Here is a 22,561-nt window from a genome sequence, read left to right as displayed (position 1 = left end):
ACCTACATCTAACCTCGGATGGGATGAGGCCTGGCAAAAGGGATGAAGTCCAAAAAAGGACCCCAAGACTAGTCATCACCCCTCCAACACCGAGCTAGCGATGGACTGAAGCAGGTCTAAAAGGCACAACCTGAAGGAGCTAAACATAAGGTAAAGTCTACTTGGCTAGGAAGGCTAAATTAATATCCAGGGATCCAACCTGGTGGCTTCACCAAAGAAACTCTGGCCTAGATCCATCTATGAGGATCAAAGAAGACAGAAAAAGTCCCTAAAAGTCTTCTATCAGACGATACTATGGTAAATCAACCAGCATCGTCAAGGCACAGGATACAGGAACCATCCGTTACTGTAATCAGGACACTGTCCAATAAACCCCAGATCCCAAACAGAAAATTTAAGATTAGAAACGAGATTACTGGGAGAGACAGTTGAAAGGAACCGGATAATACCCCTATAGGAAGAAAAAATGAAAGATATCCTTCTCGACAGTGAACCTGCAGTGCTTCCGAACCAAACCCGGAAGAGAGAACTTATATTCTCCCCAAAAAGGAGACCAATCAAGCTCTGCTTAAGTACCCTGAAATCCAAATAGGACGGGAAACCCCTTCCTATACTGGACCCTGAAACAAACAGTGTAATGAAAATATTCCCACACTGCAAAGGTATTCCCAAAGACACCTGAAAAAACTTCTCTCTCTCTGCCGAAAGACAGGACAAAGGAAGAAAAACTGTCCAGAAATGCAGGACATGTAGACTAGCTCTGGTCTCTAGGACCCCTGGAACCGATATGATCCAGAATCAAACACCCATACAAGATAGAACCTAAAACAGGTCCTTTCTGTTGTCAATGCTAGATGGATCTGCTCAGTCTGGGCCGGAATAGCTAGAACCAACTAATTTTCTCCAGAAGAAGGTACGAGTAAACTTAACCAACATATCTGGCAGTGCAATTCGAAGACTTAACCAAAAATTCTTAAATTCCAGCTTCTGCTAGAAGACTGAACAATCCATGATATAAATCGGACTCGAAAAAGTTTTCCCACGGTAGGAAGGCACCCTTGCCTCCAGAAACCGTATAAATAATGGAGTCCAGGCCTGGACCAAATAAAATCTTTCCCTTGAAGAGAAGAGAAAGGAGTCTGGACTTAGAAGTCATATCCACAGACCAAGACTTCAACCAGAGCGCCCAGCGTGCTAGGACCGCAAAGCCAGAGGCCTTTTGCATTTAGGCGAATAATTTGCATGTACGCATCACAGATAAAAGAATTAGCAATTCCAAGAGCTTTAATTCTGTCTTGAATATCCTCGAGGGGAGACTCCACCTCAATGATTTCTGACAAAGTTACAACAGTAGGAAGCTGCTCCGGCAACCGCTGCAACTGCAACCGCCGGTTGAAACAAAAATCCTGTATGTTGAAACATCTTTCGCAAAAAGGTTTCCATTTTCTTAACCATCTCTCTGAACGAAGAACTATCCACAAGAGGTATAGTAGTACGTTTAGCAAGCCTAGAGATAGCACCATTCATCTTAGGAATGGAGCCCCACAAATTCAGTTGAGAGTCTGGGCCTGGGAACAACTTTTTAAAAGTAGACGAGGAGGAAAAACAGAATTTATGTTTACCTGATAAATTACTTTCTCCAACGGTGTGTCCGGTCCACGGCGTCATCCTTACTTGTGGGATATTCTCTTCCCCAACAGGAAATGGCAAAGAGCCCAGCAAAGCTGGTCACATGATCCCTCCTAGGCTCCGCCTACCCCAGTCATTCGACCGACGTAAAGGAGGAATATTTGCATAGGAGAAACCATATGTTACCGTGGTGACTGTAGTTAAAGAAAATAAATTATCAGACCTGATTAAAAAAACCAGGGCGGGCCGTGGACCGGACACACCGTTGGAGAAAGTAATTTATCAGGTAAACATAAATTCTGTTTTCTCCAACATAGGTGTGTCCGGTCCACGGCGTCATCCTTACTTGTGGGAACCAATACCAAAGCTTTAGGACACGGATGAAGGGAGGGAGCAAATCAGGTCACCTAAATGGAAGGCACCACGGCTTGCAAAACCTTTCTCCCAAAAATAGCCTCAGAAGAAGCAAAAGTATCAAATTTGTAAAATTTAGAAAAAGTGTGCAGTGAAGACCAAGTCGCTGCCTTACATATCTGATCAACAGAAGCCTCGTTCTTGAAGGCCCATGTGGAAGCCACAGCCCTAGTGGAGTGAGCTGTGATTCTTTCAGGAGGCTGCCGTCCGGCAGTCTCATAAGCCAATCGGATAATGCTTTTAATCCAGAAGGAGAGAGAGGTAGAAGTTGCTTTTTGACCTCTCCGTTTACCAGAATAAACAACAAACAAAGCCAAAGTTTGTCTGAAAACCTTAGTAGCTGCTAAGTAAAATTTGAGAGCACGAACTACATCCAAGTTGTGCAACAAACGTTCCTTCTTTGAAACTGGATTAGGACACAAAGAAGGCACAACTATCTCCTGGTTAATGTCTTTGTTAGAAACAACTTTTGGAAGAAAACCAGGTTTAGTACGCAAAACCACCTTATCTGCATGGAACACCAGATAAGGAGAAGAACACTGCAGAGCAGATAATTCTGAAACTCTTCTAGCAGAAGAAATTGCAACCAAAAACAAAACTTTCCAAGATAATAACTTAATATCAACGGAATGTAAGGGTTCAAACGGAACCCCCTGAAGAACTGAAAGAACTAGGTTGAGACTCCAAGGAGGAGTCAAAATTTTGTAAACAGGCTTGATTCTAACCAGAGCCTGAACAAAGGCTAGAACATCTGGCACAGCTGCCAGCTTTTTGTGAAGTAACACAGACAAGGCAGAAATCTGTCCCATCAAGGAACTTGCAGATAATCCTTTTTCCAATCCTTCTCGAAGGAAGGATAGACTCTTAGGAATCTTAACCTTGTCCCAAGGGAATCCTGCAGATTCATACCAACAGATATACCAAATTATGTGGTAACTTTCTGGTTACAGGCTTTCAGGCCTGAACAAGAGTATTAATGACAGAATCTGAGAACCCTCGCTTTGATAAGATCAAGCGTTCAATCTCCAAGCAGTCAGCTGGAGTGGGTCGAACGGACCTAGAACAAGAAGGTCTCGTCTCAAAGGTAGCTTCCATGGTGGAGCCGATGACATATTCACCAGATCTGTATACCAAGTCCTGCGTGGCCACGCAGGAGCTATCAAAATCACCGACGCCCTCTCCTGATTGATCCTGGCTACCAGCCTGGGGATGAGAGGAAACGGCGGGAACACATAAGCTAGTTTGAAGGTCCAAGGTGCTACTAGTGCATCCACTAGAGCCGCCTTGGGATCCCTGGATCTGTACCCGTAGTAAGGAACTCTGAAGTTCTGACGAGAGGCCATCAGATCCATGTCTGGAATGCCCCACGGTTGAGTGACTTGGGCAAAGATTTCCGGATGGAGTTCCCACTCCCCCGGATGCAATGTCTGACGACTCAGAAAATCCGCTTCCCAATTTTCCACTCCTGGGATGTGGATAGCAGACAGGTGGCAGGAGTGAGACTCCGCCCATAGAATGATTTTGGTCACTTCGTCCATCGCTAGGGAACTCCTTGTTCCCCCCTGATGGTTGATGTATGAACTTGGCCCTCGCTAGCTGAGGCCAAGCTTTGAGAGCATTGAATATCGCTCTCAGTTCCAGAATATTTATCGGTAGAAGAGATTCTACCCGAGACCAAAGACCCTGAGCTTTCAGGGATCCCCAGACCGCGCCCCAGCCCATCAGACTGGCGTCGGTCGTGACAATGACCCACTCTGGTCTGCGGAAGGTCATCCCTTGTGACAGGTTGTCCAGGGACAGCCACCAACGGAATGAGTCTCTGGTCCTCTGATTTACTTGTATCTTCGGAGATAAGTCTGAATAGTCCCCATTCCACTGACTGAGCAGGAACAGTTGTAATGGTCTTAGATGAATGCGCACAAAAGGAACTATGTCCATTGCCGCTACCATCAACCTATCACTTCCATGCACTGCGCTATGGAAGGAAGAGGAACGGAATGAAGTATCCGACAAGAGTCTAGAAGTTTTGTTTTTCTGGCTTCTGTCAGAAAAATCCTCATTTCTAAGGAGTCTATTATAGTTCCCAAGAAGGGAACCCTCGTTGACGGAGATAGAGAACTCTTTTCCACGTTCACTTTCCATCCGTGAGATCTGAGAAAGGCCAGGACAATGTCCGTGTGAGCCTTTACTTGAGGAAGGGACGACGCACGAATCAGAATGTCGTCCAAGTAAGGTACTACAGCAATGCCCCTTGGTCTTAGCACCGCCAGAAGGGACCCTAGTACCTATGAGAAAATCCTAGGAGCAGTGGCTAATCCGAAAGAAAACGCCACGAACTGGAAATGCTTGTCCAGGAATTCAAACCTTAGGAACCGATGATGTTCCTTGTGGATAGGAATATGTAGATACGCATCCTTGAAATCCACCTTGGTCATGAATTGACCTTCCTGGATGGAAGGAAGAAGTGTTCGAATGGTTTCCATCTTGAACGATGGAACCTTGAGAAACTTGTTCAAGATCTTGAGATCTAAGATTGGTCTGAACGTTCCCTCTTTTTTGGGAACTATGAACAGATTGGAGTAGAACCCCATCCCTTGTTCTCCTAATGGAACAGGATGAATCACTCCCATTTTTAGCAGGTCTTCTACCCAATGTAAGAATGCCTGTCTTCTTATGTGGTCTGAAGACAACTGAGACCTGTGGAACCTCCCCCTTGGAGGAAGCCCCTTGAACTCCAGAGAATAACCTTGGGAGACTATTTCTAGCGCCCAAGGTCCAGAACATCTCTTGCCCCAGCCTGAGCGAAGAGAGAGAGTCTGCCCCCCACCAGATCCGGTCCCGGATCGGGGGCCCGCATTTCATGCTGTCTTGGCAGCAGTGGCAGGTTTCCTGGCCTGCTTTCCTTTGTTCCAGCCTTGCATAGGTCTCCAGGCTGGATTGGCTTGAGAAGTATTACCTTCCTGCTTAGAGGACGTAGCCCTTGGGGCTGATCCGTTTCTGCGAAAGGGACGAAACTTAGGTTTATTTTTGGTCTTGAAAAGACCTATCCTGAGGAAGGGCGTGGCCCTTGCCCCCAGTGATATCAAAGATAATCTCTTTCAAGTCAGGGCCAAAGAGTGTTTTCCCCTTGAAAGGAATGTCAAGCAATTTGTTCTTGGAAGACGCATCCGCTGCCCAAGATTTTAACCAAAGCGCTCTGCGCCACAATAGCAGACCCAGAATTTTTTCGCCGCTAACCTAGCCAATTGCAAGGTGGCGTCTAGGGTGAAAGAATTAGCCAATTTAAGAGCACGAATTCTGTCCATAATCTCCTTATAAGAAGAAGAATTACTAATAATCGCCTTTCCTAGCTCAAACTAGAAACACGCGGCTGCAGTGACAGGGACAATGCATGCAATTGGTTGTAGAAGGGAACCTTGCTGAACAAACATCTTTAGCAGACCTTCTAATTTTTTATCCATAGGATCTTGGAAAGCACAACTATCTTCTATGGGTATAGTGGCGCGCTTGTGTAGAGTAGAAACCGCCCCCTCGACCTTGGGGACTGTCTGCCATCAGTTCTTTCTGGTGTCGACTATAGGAAAACAATTTTATAAATATGGGGGGAGGTACTAAAGGTATACCGGGCCTGTCCCATTCTGTACTAACAATGTACGCCACCCGCTTGGATATAGGAAAAGCTTCGGGGGGCCCCGGGGCCTCTAAGAACTTTTCCATTTTACATAGTGGTTCTGGAATGACCAGATAATCACAATCATCCAAATTGGATAACACCTCCTTAAGCAGAGCGCGGAGATGTTCCAACTTAAATTTAAAAGTAATCACATCAGGTTCAGCTTGTTGAGAAATGTTTCCTGAATCTGAAATTTCTCCCTCAGACAAAACCTCCCTGGCCCCCTCAGACTGGTGTAGGGGCCCTTCAGAAACCATATCATCAGCGCTCTCATGCTCTACAGAATTTTCTAAAACAGAGCAGTCGCGCTTTCACTGATAAGTGGGCATATTGGCTAAAATGTTTTTGATAGAATTATCCATTACAGCCGTAAAATGTTGCATAGTAAGGAGAATTGGCGCACTAGATGTACTAGGGGCCTCCTGTATGGGCAAGACTGGTGTAGACGAAGGAGGGGATGATGCAGTACCATGCTTACTCCCCTCACTTGAGGAATCATCTTGGGCATCATTTTTACTAAATTTTTTTTATGACATAAAATACATATAGTTAAATGAGAAGGAACCTTGGTTTCCCCACAGTCAGAACACAATCTATCTGGTAGTTCAGACATGTTAAACAGGCATAAACTTGATAACAAAGCACAAAAAACGTTTTAAAATAAAACCGTTACTGTCACTTTAAATTTTAAACTAAACACACTTTATTACTGCAATTGCGAAAAAGTATGAAGGAATTGTTCAAAATTCACCAAAATTTCACCACAGAGTCTTAAAGCCTTAAAAGTATTGCACACCAAATTTGGAAGCTTTAACCCTTAAAATAACGGAACCGGAGCCGTTTTTATATTTAACCCCTTTACAGTCCCTGGAATCTGCTGTGCTGAGACCCAACCAAGCCCAAAGGGGAATACGATACCAAATGATGCCTTCAGAAAGACCTTTCTATGTATCAGAGCTCCACACACATGCAGCTGCATGCCATGCTGTCCTCAAAAACAAGTGCGCCATACCGGCGCGAAAATGAGACTCTGCCTATGCTTTGGGAAAGCCCCTAAAGAATAAGGTGTCTAAAACAGTGCCTGCCGATATTATTATATCAAAATACCCAGATAAAATGATTCCTCAAGGCTAAATATGTGTTAATAATCAATCGATTTAGCCCAGAAAAAGTCTACAGTTTAAATAAGCCCTTGTGAAGCCCTTATTTACAATCGTAATAAACATGGCTTACCGGATCCCATAGGGAAAATGACAGCTTCCAGCATTACATCGTCTTGTTAGAATGTGTCATACCTCAAGCAGCAAGGGACTGCAAACTGTTCCCCCAACTGAAGTTAATTGCTCTCAACAGTCCTGTGTGGAACAGCCATGGATTTTAGTTACGGTTGCTAAAATCATTTTCCTCATACAAACAGAATTCTTCATCTCTTTTCTGTTTCTGAGTAAATAGTACGTACCAGCACTATTTGAAAATAACAAACTCTTGATTGAATAATGAAAAACTACAGTTAAACACTAAAAAACTCTAAGCCATCTCCGTGGAGATGTTGCCTGTACAACGGCAAAGAGAATGACTGGGGTAGGCGGAGCCTAGGAGGGATCATGTGACCAGCTTTGCTGGGCTCTTTGCCATTTCCTGTTGGGGAAGAGAATATCCCACAAGTAAGGATGACGCCGTGGACCGGACACACCTATGTTGGAGAAAGAACCAATTCTTTCCGATTCGTTCTTAATAATGTTCGCCATCTTAACCGGCACAGAAAAAGTCTAATTTAAATATCATAGGTTCTTAAGGCAGCGTGGCCTCTGGAACCTCTAACGTAGACAGAACCTCCTTTTAAATCTAAAGGACGGTTCCTCCACAGCAGGAGGCTTAGACGCTAAGGACTCCGACCCAGAAAGTTTACCCTCTAAAGCTACAGAGGTTAACTCATCATCGAATAACTGGGACATAATAGCTAAATCCGATAAATATTTAGATGACTCTGGGTCAGGAGAGCTATGTTTAACCTTTCTCTTGCGTTTGTTAGAGCGAGGTAATGCACTGAGGGCCAGAGACACTGCTGTTTGTAAATGCGTGGCAAAGTCTGCAGGAAGAAGGCCCCCTCCGGATGGAGGATTAGATGTGCTACGGGGAACTGCATGTGGAGTGGATAATGTAGCAAGGGTAGTAATCTCACGGGACGCCGAGTCCTGCGAGGTAGACGGCTCAGAGGGACTAAGAGCCTTAGCAGGCTTGTCTCCCTTCTTAAACTTTAGAACGGTGTTAAGGCATGTGGAATATAATTGAGTGGGCGGGAAAACCAAGGCCTCCTCACAATATAAACAGGTATGATTTAGTAAAGAAGGTCAGGTTATACCCACAGAAGGACACAAATAAAAACATTTTTTTTATTATAGAAAACTTCACCTTTATACTCCCAATGGCTGGGGCACTCACCACCCCCTAGACCCAGACAGTTAACAGAGGAAACGCTCTCCTTAGGTTAAAGGGTTGAAGTCTCAGTCGGAATGGAGGAAATTAACATAGACCACACCCGTTCACATGGAGTGCAAGACAGTACTTCTCCTGTTATTACAAGTACAGCAAGTAATAGGAGGTGTGCAACACTTTCAAAAACGAAAGTAAAACTTAAAAGTAAAACCTGTTTGTTCCAGCCAAAAACACACAGTCTATCAGCCCAGGAAAAAAATCACACAAAGCAGCATGTAAATAATTAATGCACTGATTAATTAACCCCAACTGTTCAATAGACCCCCTTCAGAGGATATTAACCCTAGATCCTATCAAGGTATAAAGGAGCCACACTGTGACCCTGTTATAGCGTTTTATGTGTAAAAATTGAAAGATCTTACCTCCAGGATCCATGCTGTGGAACAGAACACAGCCTCTCAAGTGTGACAATCTTCTAGTAGCGCTCCTGACATGGACTTGAGTGAGAGAATGCAGGCAGTGAAACTCATCAACACTGATCGCTTAGGAGCTGTTAGCAGTAGTCTGGATGGTTTAGCAGAAAATCTTTTCCTCCATCTCCAGACTCTTTCAGCAATACTCTCACTGAGAGGTTGACATGACTACTTAAAACTCCAGTCCTATCTCGAAGGGCAGATACCCTTTTTCAGGACTCTCCGAATCTTCTGAAACTTCTCTGCCACCTCCTAACGTGACAAAAGGCAAAGGATGACATGGGTAATGAGGAAGTGGGAGGGATATTTAAGCCTTTGGCTGGGGTGTCTTTGCCTCCTCCTGGTGTCCAAGTTTTGTATTTCTCAAGGAATGAAGCCATGGACTCTCCCTATCTAAGGAAGGAAATAGGGTTTAGCAACCCTATTATTACTGTATACAAATGCAACTTAAAACCTGAAAAATACTAGTTGCTATGTTTTTGGGCTTTATCCTAGCTTCATAAATTGGGTAATCTCAAGAATGGTAGAAACTAAAAAACTGCAAAACTATGTGGAATTGACCCTAATCAAAATTTAAATGCTCAGTTTTTTTTCCTTATGCATTTTTAAAATATAAGTGATTAATGTACACTACAGCTAGGAACAAACATTAAAACTTTTAACTGTATTTACAATGCATAAATACAACTTCATAGTTCCTGTTGTTGCCATGATAACAGACTTCATAAAAAAACATTTCATTTTAATATGCATGCCAAATGACGGGTTTAATATATTTACTCTGTAAATGTCACTGAAAGTCATAATATGTACCAAAATATTCAGAAATATGCAACACCAAAGCTACAATATACTATTATAATATTATGCATAGGTATTGAGTTTGATATTGTTTCTTCACACAGGGAAAATAAATAAATATTGCTTTAGAATGACAGCTTACCTGATAATTCCTCAACCAGGTTTCAGAGAGTTTAAGATTAATTACAGCACCTTTTTCTCTGAGTTTTGTGTAACATTCAAGGAGTGGCTGAAAGAAAACAAATTGCAATGTGAGCACGAATTGCAACCCCCTAAGGCCTATACTACAAGCGGAGAGCCAAGCATAAACCATAGTGCATTATTTTGCTCTCTCGTACAAGTGCTAAGAATCGTAACACGTCCAACACTTTTTTAGTGCACCTTATATTTTTAATGTATAGCACAAGGAACACCATTAACACTCATATTACAAGTGGTAAGTTAAGTGTGCTAGAGTGCGTTAGCACTGGAAAATATGCATCATTGAATCCATGAATATTAAAATAATATATTTTCAATTATATTTATACATATAAGTAAAATATAAGTTAGTTAATGAAAAACATGGTTTAACAGTGATTTAAAGAGATATGCTAAAGGCTGGGAAAGACATACAGGTGCGTGCACATATATATATATATATATATATATATAATGTCCCAGAATAAGGAGCACTCACCAGGGCTTATTTTTACAAAGCAGTTATAGCTTTTATTATATATTTAACTGCTTTGTAAAAATAAGCCCTGGTGAGTGCTCCTTATTCTGGGACATTGTATTTGCACTAAAAGGCATTGTATGCACCCCAGGCAGTTGAAGTAATGGAGTGAGTGCAGAGTTCAGTTGGAATATATATATATATATATATATATATATATATATATATATATATATCACACAGAGAAAACCCAGCACTCACTTACAAGCTCTCAGCTAAGATTTAAAAGCAAAAATGGAAAGGTTAGTAAGCGCATCTGGCCAAATGGGACAAGCTCAGGTACCACGTCAAAGTCCTTTCCAATACCTGAGACCCTAAAACAGCCACACAATGCAAGCTTTCAAATCCAAACAAACTGAAAACAAGGGAAGGGTGCACAGGAATATGTAACCACCCTAGACATATACAAAACACGGAAGGGAACTGCTCTCTCATACCGGACCGGGTACACATTTGAAAGCTTGCATTGTGTGGCTGTTTTAGGGTCTTAGGTATTGGAAAGGACCTTGACGTGGTACCTGAGCTTGTCCCATTTGGCCAGATGCGGTGACTAACCTTTCCATTTTTGCTTTTAAATCTTAGCTGAGATCTTGTAAGTGAGTGCTGGGTTTTCTCTGTGTGTTGTATTAATTTGTTTTGTAATTTTCCCTATGGTTCTTGCACCCAGACCTGTCTGGGGTTAACTGCTTGTGGCTCTGGGGACAGCACAGCTTCCTGTGAGAACCAGTGGCACCCAGGGCTGAGCATGTTGCAGGGCATGGGATGTGTACCCGGTCCGGTATGAGAGTGCAGTTCCCTTCCGTGTTTTGTATATGTCTAGGGTGGTTACATACTCCTGTGCTCCCTTCCCTTGTTTTCAGTTTGTTTGGAGTTGAAAGCTTGCTTGTGGCTCTGGGGACAGCACAGCTTCCTGTGAGTGCCAGTGGCACCCAGGGCTGAGCATGTTGCAGGGTCATTGGATGTGTACCCGGTCCGGTATGAGAGTGCAGTTCCCTTGCATGTTTTGTATGTGTATATGTGTATATATATATATATATATATAAATATATATATATATATATATATATATATATATATATATACACCCACACACATACATACAGACAGGGGTGGAAAAATATCACTGTGGTTTACTAGTCAGGGGTCAAAAGCTACTGGCCCAGAGAGAAAAGTTACTAGCCCCTTCAATGTTGAAGATAGGAAAAAGTCTAATTTATAAGTAGTCTGCTGCATGGGATACACTCAAATCAAAAAGTTGTGCTAGTATTGCTTCAGTGAGTGTGATTAAATGTAATTTATCAGTAACTATAAATTTGTTTCTCCCATTCTCACAGAACCATATCTGTATGTTGGTGCTAAGATTTGGGTAATAATGTCTGTAAAATATAATTTTACCAAATGATAGAGTGGATTCAATCATGTTTAACTGTAATATAATGAAAGTATGCATCTGACTGTCTTGCGCAAGTTTTTCACTAAGGCTTTATAAGTAGTGGCTTAGCAATTCTGAACTTTAAAGGCAATAAGGAATGCAAATCAAAAACCACTTGGAAGAAAAAAACAAAAAAACTGGAAACTTGCTGGGCCTGGGAATCTGAGGAAGAAGTCAATAACTATGAAAATTAGGAAGATTGGGTCCTAGAATCAAAATCCTTTGGGTCATGCAGAAAAATCCCCATCTCACTCAATCTACTGAATTACTTGCAGAAACACAATTGGACAAAAGAAAATCTTCTCTGAGCCTATAGGGAACAGCCCTTGTTTCCACAGTAAAGGCATAAACATCCAAGCTTCTAGTGTAATGCTTGGCAAACTTGTATTTTTCCCTTGTGCCAATAAATCTATTAAAACACCCATTTCTGGGAAATTTTCAGAAAATAATCATAGTCAAAAAGGGACCACTCAATAGAGTAAATCTTCAGGAGGATGCAGATATCATCTACCTGCCAATTCAAACTGACCTGTAAAATAAATTCAAAAATTTGCTGAGATTTTGCCCCCCTGATGATAAATACAGCTTGCTGGACCGCAAGCCTGCTGTGGATACCCCCGACAGAGGCTAAATATTAAGGCCATGCTGTTTTTTGTTCAACTGAATACAAACATGATGTTCAAAAGGGAAGAGGTGCCTATGTCCTAAGAACCAGAAACATCCCCTGGTTAATATAATTATAAGAAGGGAGAACTTGTGGAGGTACCACTTTCCCGTAAATCTTGAGCAGATATGCAACCATGCCAAACTGAAGACTGTCATCCATGGAGATTACAGTCCAGTTTGGCTGCAGGAATCTCCTTTCTTAGAACCATGCTATCCTTTGCACAATACATCTGCACATCATAGAGACCCATGAGTACTTGAACTGTCTTAAAAGTTTTTAACGCTAGATGCAATACTCTGGCACAATAATTCCCAAATAACAAGCCTGGTTTTATGGCAATGGACAAATGTATTGACCAGAGGTTGCAGAGGTCTGTGTAGTGCCTGTGTAGCTTGCCTAATTAATGTTTAGTGCAATCTACATATAGTGTTTTTTTTTTTAAAGCTGCAAAATGTAGACAACAAGAACACCACAGATAACCAGCAATCCATGACACTATCCTGTCAATTTACCCAGAGTAAAACTTGCACGAAAAGTGCTTTATGCTTGGGTCACTGAATGTTAAAATTTACCATAAAAGGACAGTATACAGATAGTTTTTCCCTTAATTTATTTCCAATGACTTGTTATGCCTGCTGCAGAGTAAAGAATGTAAGAGAAATAGCATTTTCAGGTTTATTTGTGCTGGTTTTGTGCTTTGAAACCACAGCTTATCGAAATGGGTTGACCATACAGGTAAAATAAGATCTCATTATCGTATCACTTTGTGTACACACACATGCTTCCTTATTTTGTAAACCAAACCCCAATACTTAGAGAAAATAATAGAAAAGTATTTTTTTTTATTAATTATCTCTTCTACCCCCCACCAGAAGTGTAATTTCTTCTGCTGGTTGTGTTTAAATAGCCTGTCAATAACTTGGAAATAAGTTCAAAACTTTCAGTATAGGTGGGGATACCACAGGCTAAATCAGCTATTTGAAATGCCGAAATAAGGGTAAATGAGCTACTTGTAAACAATTCAATACACACCAGCAGGTAAAATAGACAATTTGGAACTAATTAAAGGGGAGAAATGTTTTGGGTAAAATGTTCTTTTAAGTGGTGCCTCTAGCATTGTTGGATAATGGCACTATCCTGTCTGTTATTGCCGGACAGGACTGTATGGGTGACAGTAACAAAACATAATTTATGTAAGAACTTACCTGATAAATTCATTTCTTTCATATTAGCAAGAGTCCATGAGCTAGTGACGTATGGGATATACATTCCTACCAGGAGGGGCAAAGTTTCCCAAACCTCAAAATACCCCTCACCACACCCACAAATCAGTTTAACGTATAGCCAAGAAGTGGGGTGATAAGAAAAAAAGTGTGAAAGCATAAAAAATAAGGAATTGGAATAATTGTGCTTTATACAAAAAAATCAAAACCACCACAAAAAAAGGGTGGGCCTCATGGACTCTTGCTAATATGAAAGAAATGAATTTATCAGGTAAGTTCTTACATAAATTATGTTTTCTTTCATGTAATTAGCAAGAGTCCATGAGCTAGTGACGTATGGGATAATGACTACCCAAGATGTGGATCTTCCACGCAAGAGTCACTAGAGAGGGAGGGATAAAATAAAGACAGCCAATTCCGCTGAAAATAATCCACACCCAAAATAAAGTTTAAATCTTATAATGAAAAAAACTGAAATTATAAGCAGAAGAATCAAACTGAAACAGCTGCCTGAAGTACTTTTCTACCAAAAACTGCTTCAGAAGAAGAAAAAACATCAAAATGGTAGAATTTAGTAAAAGTATGCAAAGAAGACCAAGTTGCTGCTTTGCAAATCTGATCAACCGAAGCTTCATTCCTAAACGCCCAGGAAGTAGAAACTGACCTAGTAGAATGAGCTGTAATCCTTTGAGGCGGAGTTTTACCCGACTCGACATAAGCATGATGAATTAAAGATTTCAACCAAGATGCCAAAGAAATGGCAGAGGCCTTCTGACCTTTCCTAGAACCGGAAAAGATAACAAATAGACTAGAAGTCTTTCGGAAATTCTTAGTAGCTTCAACATAATATTTCAAAGCTCTAACTACATCCAAAGAATGCAATGATCTCTCCTTAGAATTCTTAGGATTAGGACATAATGAAGGAACCACAATTTCTCTACTAATGTTGTTAGAATTCACAACCTTAGGTAAAAATTTAAAAGAAGTTCGCAACACCGCCTTATCCTGATGAAAAATCAGAAAAGGAGACTCACAAGAAAGAGCAGATAATTCAGAAACTCTTCTAGCAGAAGAGATGGCCAAAAGAAACAAAACTTTCCAAGAAAGTAATTTAATGTCTAATGAATGCATAGGTTCAAACGGAGGAGCTTGAAGAGCCCCCAGAACCAAATTCAAACTCCAAGGAGGAGAAATTGACTTAATGACAGGCTTTATACGAACCAAAGCTTGTATAAAACAATGAATATCAGGAAGATTAGCAATCTTTCTATGAAAAAGAACAGAAAGAGCAGAGATTTGTCCTTTCAAGGAACTTGCAGACAAACCTTTATCCAAACCATCCTGAAGAAACTGTAAAATTCTCGGAATTCTAAAAGAATGCCAGGAAAAGTGATGAGAAAGACACCAAGAAATGTAAGTCTTCCAGACTCTATAATATATCTTCCTAGATACAGATTTACGAGCCTGTAACATAGTATTAATCACAGAGTCAGAGAAACCTCTTTGACTAAGAATCAAGCGTTCAATCTCCATACCTTTAAATTTAAGGATTTGAGATCCTGATGGAAAAAAGGACCTTGCGACAGAAGGTGTGGTCTTAACGGAAGAGTCCACGGTTGGCAAGAGGCCATCCGGACAAGATCCGCATACCAAAACCTGTGAGGCCATGCTGGAGCCACCAGCAGAACAAACGAGCATTCCTTCAGAATCTTGGAGATTACTCTTGGAAGAAGAACTAGAGGCGGAAAGATATAGGCAGGATGATACTTCCAAGGAAGTGACAATGCATCCACTGCTTCCGCTTGAGGATCCCTGGATCTGGACAGATACCTGGGAAGTTTCTTGTTTAGATGAGAAGCCATCAGATCTATTTCTGGAAGTCCCCACATTTCAACAATCTGAAGAAATACCTCTGGGTGAAGAGACCATTCGCCCGGATGTAACGTTTGGCGACTGAGATAATCCGCTTCCCAATTGTCTATACCTGGGATATGAACCGCAGAAACTAGACAGGAGCTGGATTCTGCCCATACCAGTATTCGAGATACTTCTTTCATAGCCAGAGGACTGTGAGTCCCTCCTTGATGATTGATATATGCCACAGTTGTGACATTGTCTGTCTGAAAACAAATGAACGATTCTCTCTTTAGAAGAGGCCATGACTGAAGAGCTCTGAAAATTGCACGGAGTTCCAAAATATTGATTGGTAATCTCACCTCCTGAGATTCCCAAACCCCTTGTGCTGTCAGAGACCCCCAAACAGCTCCCCAACCTGTCAGACTTGCATCTGTTGAAATTACAGTCCAGGTCGGAAGAACAAAAGAAGCCCCCTGAACTAAACAATGGTGATCTGTCCACCACGTCAGAGAGTGTCGTACAATCGGTTTTAAAGATATTAATTGAGATATCTTTGTGTAATCCCTGCACCACTGGTTCAGCATACAGAGCTGAAGAGGTCGCATGTGAAAACGAGCAAAGGGGATCGCGTCCGATGCAGCAGTCATAAGACCTAGAATTTCCATGCATAAGGCTACCGAAGGGAATGATTGTGATTGAAGGTTTCGACAAGCTGTGATCAATTTTAGACGTCTCTTGTCTGTCAGAGACAGAGTCATGGACACTGAATCTATCTGGAAACCTAAAAAGGTAACCCTTGTTTGAGGAATCAATGAACTTTTCGGTAAATTGATCCTCCAACCATGATCTTGAAGAAACAACACAAGTCGATTCGTATGAGATTCTGCTAAATGTGAAGACTGAGCAAGTACCAAGATATCGTCCAAATAAGGAAATACCACAATACCCTGTTCTCTGATTACAGACAGAAGGGCACCGAGAACCTTTGTAAAAATCCTTGGAGCTGTTGCTAGGCCAAACGGCAGAGCCACAAACTGGTAATGCTTGTCTAGGAAAGAGAATCTCAGAAACTGATAGTGATCTGGATGAATCGGAATATGCAGATATGCATCCTGTAAATCTATTGTGGACATATAATGCCCTTGCTGAACAAAAGGCAGAATAGTCCTTATAGTTACCATTTTGAATGTTGGTATCCTTACATAACGATTCAATATTTTTAGATCCAGAACTGGTCTGAAGGAATTCTCCTTCTTTGGTACAATGAAGAGATTTGAATAAAACCCCAGCCCCTGTTCCAGAACTGGAACTGGCATTATTACTCCAGCCAACTCTAGATCTGAAACACATTTCAGAAATGCTTGAGCCTTCGCTGGATTTACTGGGACACGGGAAAGAAAAAATCTCTTTGCAGGAGGCCTTATCTTGAAGCCAATTCTGTACCCTTCTGAAACAATGTTTTGAATCCAAAGATTGTGAATTGAATTGATCCAAATTTGTTTGAAAAATCGTAATCTGCCCCCTACCAGCTGGGCTGGAATGAGGGCCGCACCTTCATGTGGACTTGGGAGCTGGCTTTGGTTTTCTAAAAGGCTTGGATTTATTCCAGACTGGAGATGGTTTCCAAACTGATACCGCTGCTGTGGGTGAAGGATCAGGCTTTTGTTCCTTATTGTGACGAAAGGAACGAAAACGATTATTAGACCTAAATTTACCTTTAGATTTTTTATCCTGTGGTAAAAAAGTTCGTTTCCCTCCAGTAACAGTTGAGATAATAGAATCCAACTGAGAACCAAATAATTTATTACCCTGGAAAGAAAGGGAAAGCAAAGTTGACTTAGAAGACATATCAGCATTCCAAGTTTTGAGCCATAAAGCTCTTCTAGCTAAAATAGCTAGAGACATATACCTGACATCAACTCTAATGATATCAAAGATGGCATCACAAATAAAGTTATTAGCATGTTGAAGAAGATTAACAATGCTATGAGAGTTATGATCTGTTACTTGTTGCGCTAAAGCTTCTAACCAAAAAGTTGGACCTGCAGCAACATCCGCTAAAGATATAGCAGGTATAAGAAGATTACCTGAACATAAGTAAGCTTTTCTTAGAAAGGATTCAATCTTCCTATCTAAAGGATCCTTAAAGGAAGTACTATCTGCCGTAGGAATAGTAGTACGTTTAGCAAGAGTAGAGACAGCCCCATCAACCTTAGGGATTTTGTCCCAAAATTCTAATCTGTCAGATGGCACAGGATATAATTGCTTAAAACGTTTAGGAGTAAATGAATTACCCAAATTATTCCATTCCCTGGAGATTACTTCAGAAATAGCATCAGGGACAGGAAAAACTTCTGGAATAACTACAGGAGATTTAAAAACCTTATTTAAATGTTTAGATTTAGTATCAAGAGGACCAGAATCCTCTATTTCTAATGCAATTAAGACCTCTTTAAGTAAAGAACGAATAAATTCCATTTTGAATAAATATGAAGATTTATCAGCATCAACCTCTGAGACAGAATCCTCTGAACCAGAGGAACCACTATCAGAATCAGAATGATTTAAAAATTCATCTGAAAAATGAGAAGTTTTAAAAGACCTTTTATGTTTACTAGAAGGGGGAATAACAGACATAGCCTTCTTAATAGATTTAGAAACAAAATCTCTTATGTTAACAGGAACACTCTGAGTATTAGATGTTGACGGAACCACAACAGGTAATGTAACATTACTAAAGGAAATATTATCTGCATTAACAAGTTTGTCATGACATTCATTACAAACAACAGCTGGAGGAACAGATACCACAAGTTTACAACAGATACACTTAACTTTGGTAGATCCAGCACCAGGCAGCGTTTTTCCAGAAGTATCTTCTGACTCAGTGTCAATCTGGGACATCTTGCAATATGTAATAGAAAAAACAACATATAAAGCAAAATTGATCAAATTCCTTAAATGACAGTTTCAGGAATGGGAAAAAATGCCAGTGAACAAGCTTCTAGCAACCAGAAGCAATAAATAATGAGACTTAAATAATGTGGAGACAATAGTGACGCCCATATTTTTTAGCGCAAAAAAAAGACGCCTACATTATTTGGCGCCTAAATGCTTTTGGCGCCAAAAATGACGCCACATCCGGAACGCCGACACTTTTGCCGCAAAAAACCCTGTCAAAAATGACGCAACTTCCGGCGACACGTATGACGCCGGAAACAGAAAAAAATTTTTGCGCCAAAAAAGTCTGCGCCAAGAATGACGCAATAAAATGAAGCATTTTCAGCCCCCGCGAGCCTAACAGCCCACAGGAAAAAAAGTCAAATTTTAAGGTAAGAAAAAAATTGATTTATTCATATGCATTATCCCAAATATGAAACTGACTGTCTGAAATAAGGAACGTTGAACATCCTGAGTGAAGGCAAATAAATGTTTGAATACATATATTTAGAACTTTATATAAAAGTGCCCAACCATAGCTTAGAGTGTCACAGAAAATAAGACTTACTTACCCCAGGACACTCATCTACATGTAGTAGAAAGCCAAACCAGTACTGAAACGAGAATCAGTAGAGGTAATGGTATATATAAGAGTATATCGTCGATCTGAAAAGGGAGGTAAGAGATGAATCTCTACGACCGATAACAGAGAACCTATGAAATAGACCCCGTAGAAGGAGATCATTGAATTCAAATAGGCAATACTCTCCTCACATCCCTCTGACATTCACTGCACGCTGAGAGGAAAACCGGGCTCCAACCTGCTGCGGAGCGCATATCAACGTAGAATCTAGCACAAACTTACTTCACCACCTCCATAGGAGGCAAAGTTTGTAAAACTGATTTGTGGGTGTGGTGAGGGGTGTATTTATAGGCATTTTGAGGTTTGGGAAACTTTGCCCCTCCTGGTAGGAATGTATATCCCATACGTCACTAGCTCATGGACTCTTGCTAATTACATGAAAGAAATAGGGATACCATAAGAGTTAGCCACTGTTCATAAATCCAGCTGAGAAACCTGCCACATAATCCTTTGTGAGTGCACGGTTTTTGTATTTTGAGACCACTTGCAAGGTTACAGGTTAAGAACCTAACATCGGTCAAGGGGGGAGTTTGGTGTTTGACATTACAAGTGTGCTGAAATTAAAGAGATGGAAACTTTCTTCCATTAGATGTGTAAAATAACAAACACTTAAAGGGACATAATACTCATATGCTAAATCACTTGAAACTGATGCAGTATAACTGTAAAAAGCTGACAGGAAAATATCACCTGAGCATCTCTATGTAAAAAAGGAAGATATTTTACCTCACAATCTCCTCAGCTCAGCAGAGTAAGTTCTGTGTAAAAAGTTATACTCACCTGATCCCAGCTGCAGGTAAAAATAAAAAAAAATGAAGAAATGAACAGCAGCCAATCAGCATCAGCAGTGCTGAGGTCATGAACTCTTACTGTGATCTCATGAGATTTGACTTATCTCTCATGAGATTTCATAGTAAACTTCCTTTACCTGATTGGTGAAATAATATGAGAGTTCACGATGCTCATCCCCTAAGATGTCCCAGGACAGACACACTAAAATGCTGATTAGAAATCCTTTACAATGGGAGGTGGCTACTGAGGAACTTTTGAGGTAAAATATCTTTCTTTTTTACATAGAGATGTTCAGGAGATATTTTCTAGTCAGCTTTTTAAACATTTGGGTATTATGGCCCTTTAAGCTGGAGCAGAGCTTAGCCTACTGCAATTTAGACATGTGCAAACTAAACTGCATGCTGGGGAATGGTTTGATAGTGGGTTGAACATTTCTACCTACTGTCAGAGGGCATCTCTCCACTAATACTTATATGGTTCTACAAAAGCATTAAAGAATTAGTAATTATGTGATCCTACAGTAGTTGTAGTAAATCAGAGGTGGTGGATCTAAAAGAATATAAAACACCATCAAAAAACACACATAAAGAGCTTGCTCTTTTAAATATGGGAATTTCATGGACTACATTTGTTTGATGTGCCAATAAGTGCAACCAGATAAAGGTATTTTATATATAAAGGAAAAGGAGTGAGTGAATCAGGGGCAGCAGATGTTCATTAGTAAAAACAAGAGTAATTAAAAAACAAAAAGTCAGATTACAAGGAATAAAACTTAACTAAATACATATAGCGCTACGGAATCTGTTGGGGCTATACAAATAACCGATAATAATACACACCTCTTTATACTGACAGTAGACAACAAAGGGTCTTGAAGGAGCAACAAATTCCAGCAAGGAAAGTACTACAGGAGTCGGATGGAACCTTGAGGCAACAATTAATCTGAAACGTAAAAATGTATAAAATATTGTAAAATAGTCTTAACTAGTTAAATGACAATGAAGTTATGCAACTATAAACCAAATGCTTCATTAGAAAGTAGCTATCTTTTTTTATTTTATTTTTTTTGCTCATTAAGGGCTAGATTACAATTGGAGCACAAAATATTGCTTTTGCTAAAGCGATATGTGCGCTCTGCTTAGCAATACCAGTGCACGCAAATGTGGGCTGGTATTACAAGTTAAGTGGAATGCTAATGCGACTGTGCACACGACAGCACACTTCCATAGGATCCAATGGGAGCCTTGTTCTCATGCCGTGAAACACGGCATGAGAACCTAGCACAGAAAAGGGTGTAAGTCACGCAGCGATGGGCAGCAAATTATAGTTTTTTTTTTTTATTAAATGAAACACTTTATTTTGGGCCGATTGGGGCACATTTAAAAAAACTAACCAGCAATCTGATAATTTTCTGAGTGCTAATTGGTACCGCAAGGTCACAGTAGCAATAATCAGTCACTTGTAATGGCTGGTTATTTATTGCGCCTCCGTAAATGGGCGATAAATTAGAGCTCCACTTGTAATATAGTCCTAATAGTGCTTAAAGGAAAGTTACACATTACAATTTTAAACCGTGTTTACAAGTGAGTTATAATATACATTGCAGCATGTGCTACTGGTTCTACAGCCCTAGTGTAGTATGATCAACACAAGAGCATACTCAAGATGCTGCAAGTTTCTAATAGTTGTGAGCAAAAGCATGAATGTGCCTGCTTGTCAATCAAGTATGTGTATGGTAGGTATGAACCAATCACAAGGTTAGAGTGCTACACAATTAGCAATAAATATGCTCTTTTGTGCTAATCTTAGAGATAAAGGGACACAAGCGTTGAGCCTATCAGTTGTGTGATATGTCTATAACTGCTATTCACAGAACATGGTTCAAGTCAGGTTATCTATTAAATGATTACTTAGCAAAGTTTAGGTATATTTTATATACTTTTTTATGTTATATAGCAGATAAACCATATATTTTTACAGTAAAGAACCATTATAAAGGAAAAATGACATGCTCTAATTTGTTATTTTAACACAAGCAACCCTGCAGTGATAACCATAATCCTTTAGAAAATCTTATCAAATTATTTGCAAAAATACCCATAAATGTTAAAGGGACAGTCAAGTCCAAAATAAACTTAAATGGTTCAGATAGGGTATGTCATTTTAAACAACTTTCCAATTTACTTTTATCACCAATTTTGCTTTGTTCTCTTGTTATTCTAAGTTGAAAGCTAAACCTAGGAGGTTCATATGCTAATTTCTTAAACCTTGAAGGCTACTTTTTGGATGGGGTACGCTTTCCCTTTCCTCAAGAGCTCTTTTTGTGTGGATTTATTTATTCACTTATTTTACTTTTGTGGTTTGCAGCTATAATGGAGCTTTCTGATTCTGTCCCTAAATCTTCCTTAGAAGGGGCCTCATAATACTTTCCTACCAGTGTTAAGTGTGTTCATTGTAAACTGGCTGCGGTATCTCCTCCTGCACATATATGTAACACATGCCTTAATGTTTTTATGCATTTATACCAATCTAATGCTGTTATTGCTTCTAAGGGTATTATTTCTCCTTCTATTTGTTCTTTACAGGGAAATAAATCTGACTTCACACCTGGAGTAAAGGACTTCATCTATTCAACTGTTTCTAAAATGTTGGCAGTTATGCCACCTTCAAGTAAGCAGAAAAGGTCAGTTCTTAATTTGTGTTGTTCTAGTTTTAAAACTCCTAAAGCTGGGTCTTCAGACGGAGAGTTTTTTCAGATAAGGGGTTTTCCTCTAATCATGAACCAGAATCATCCTGTTGAACATATTCATTCTCTTTTAAAAGGACATTTTGCTTAATTTAGAGGTTAAAAATCCTAAGGTAA

General features: G+C 40.3%; 1 protein-coding gene across 1 annotated transcript in view; it reads right to left on the bottom strand.

The window, feature by feature from the left end:
• Positions 1 to 22,561, bottom strand: part of TRMT6 (tRNA methyltransferase 6 non-catalytic subunit) — a 254,263-nt gene that overhangs the window by 62,259 nt on the left and 169,443 nt on the right. The window contains exons 9-10 of the mRNA XM_053712179.1: positions 20,538 to 20,640; positions 9,569 to 9,655 (exon numbers count right to left, since the gene is read on the bottom strand). Coding sequence (XP_053568154.1) covers positions 9,569 to 9,655; positions 20,538 to 20,640 — 190 coding nt within the window. The remainder of the gene's footprint in view (positions 1 to 9,568; positions 9,656 to 20,537; positions 20,641 to 22,561) is intronic.

The sequence above is a fragment of the Bombina bombina genome, chromosome 4 (genome assembly GCF_027579735.1).
Source record: "Bombina bombina isolate aBomBom1 chromosome 4, aBomBom1.pri, whole genome shotgun sequence".
NCBI classification, from domain to species: domain Eukaryota; kingdom Metazoa; phylum Chordata; class Amphibia; order Anura; family Bombinatoridae; genus Bombina; species Bombina bombina.
The sequence above is the reverse complement of the archived record's forward strand: the minus strand, read 5'-3'. Positions and strand labels throughout refer to the sequence as shown.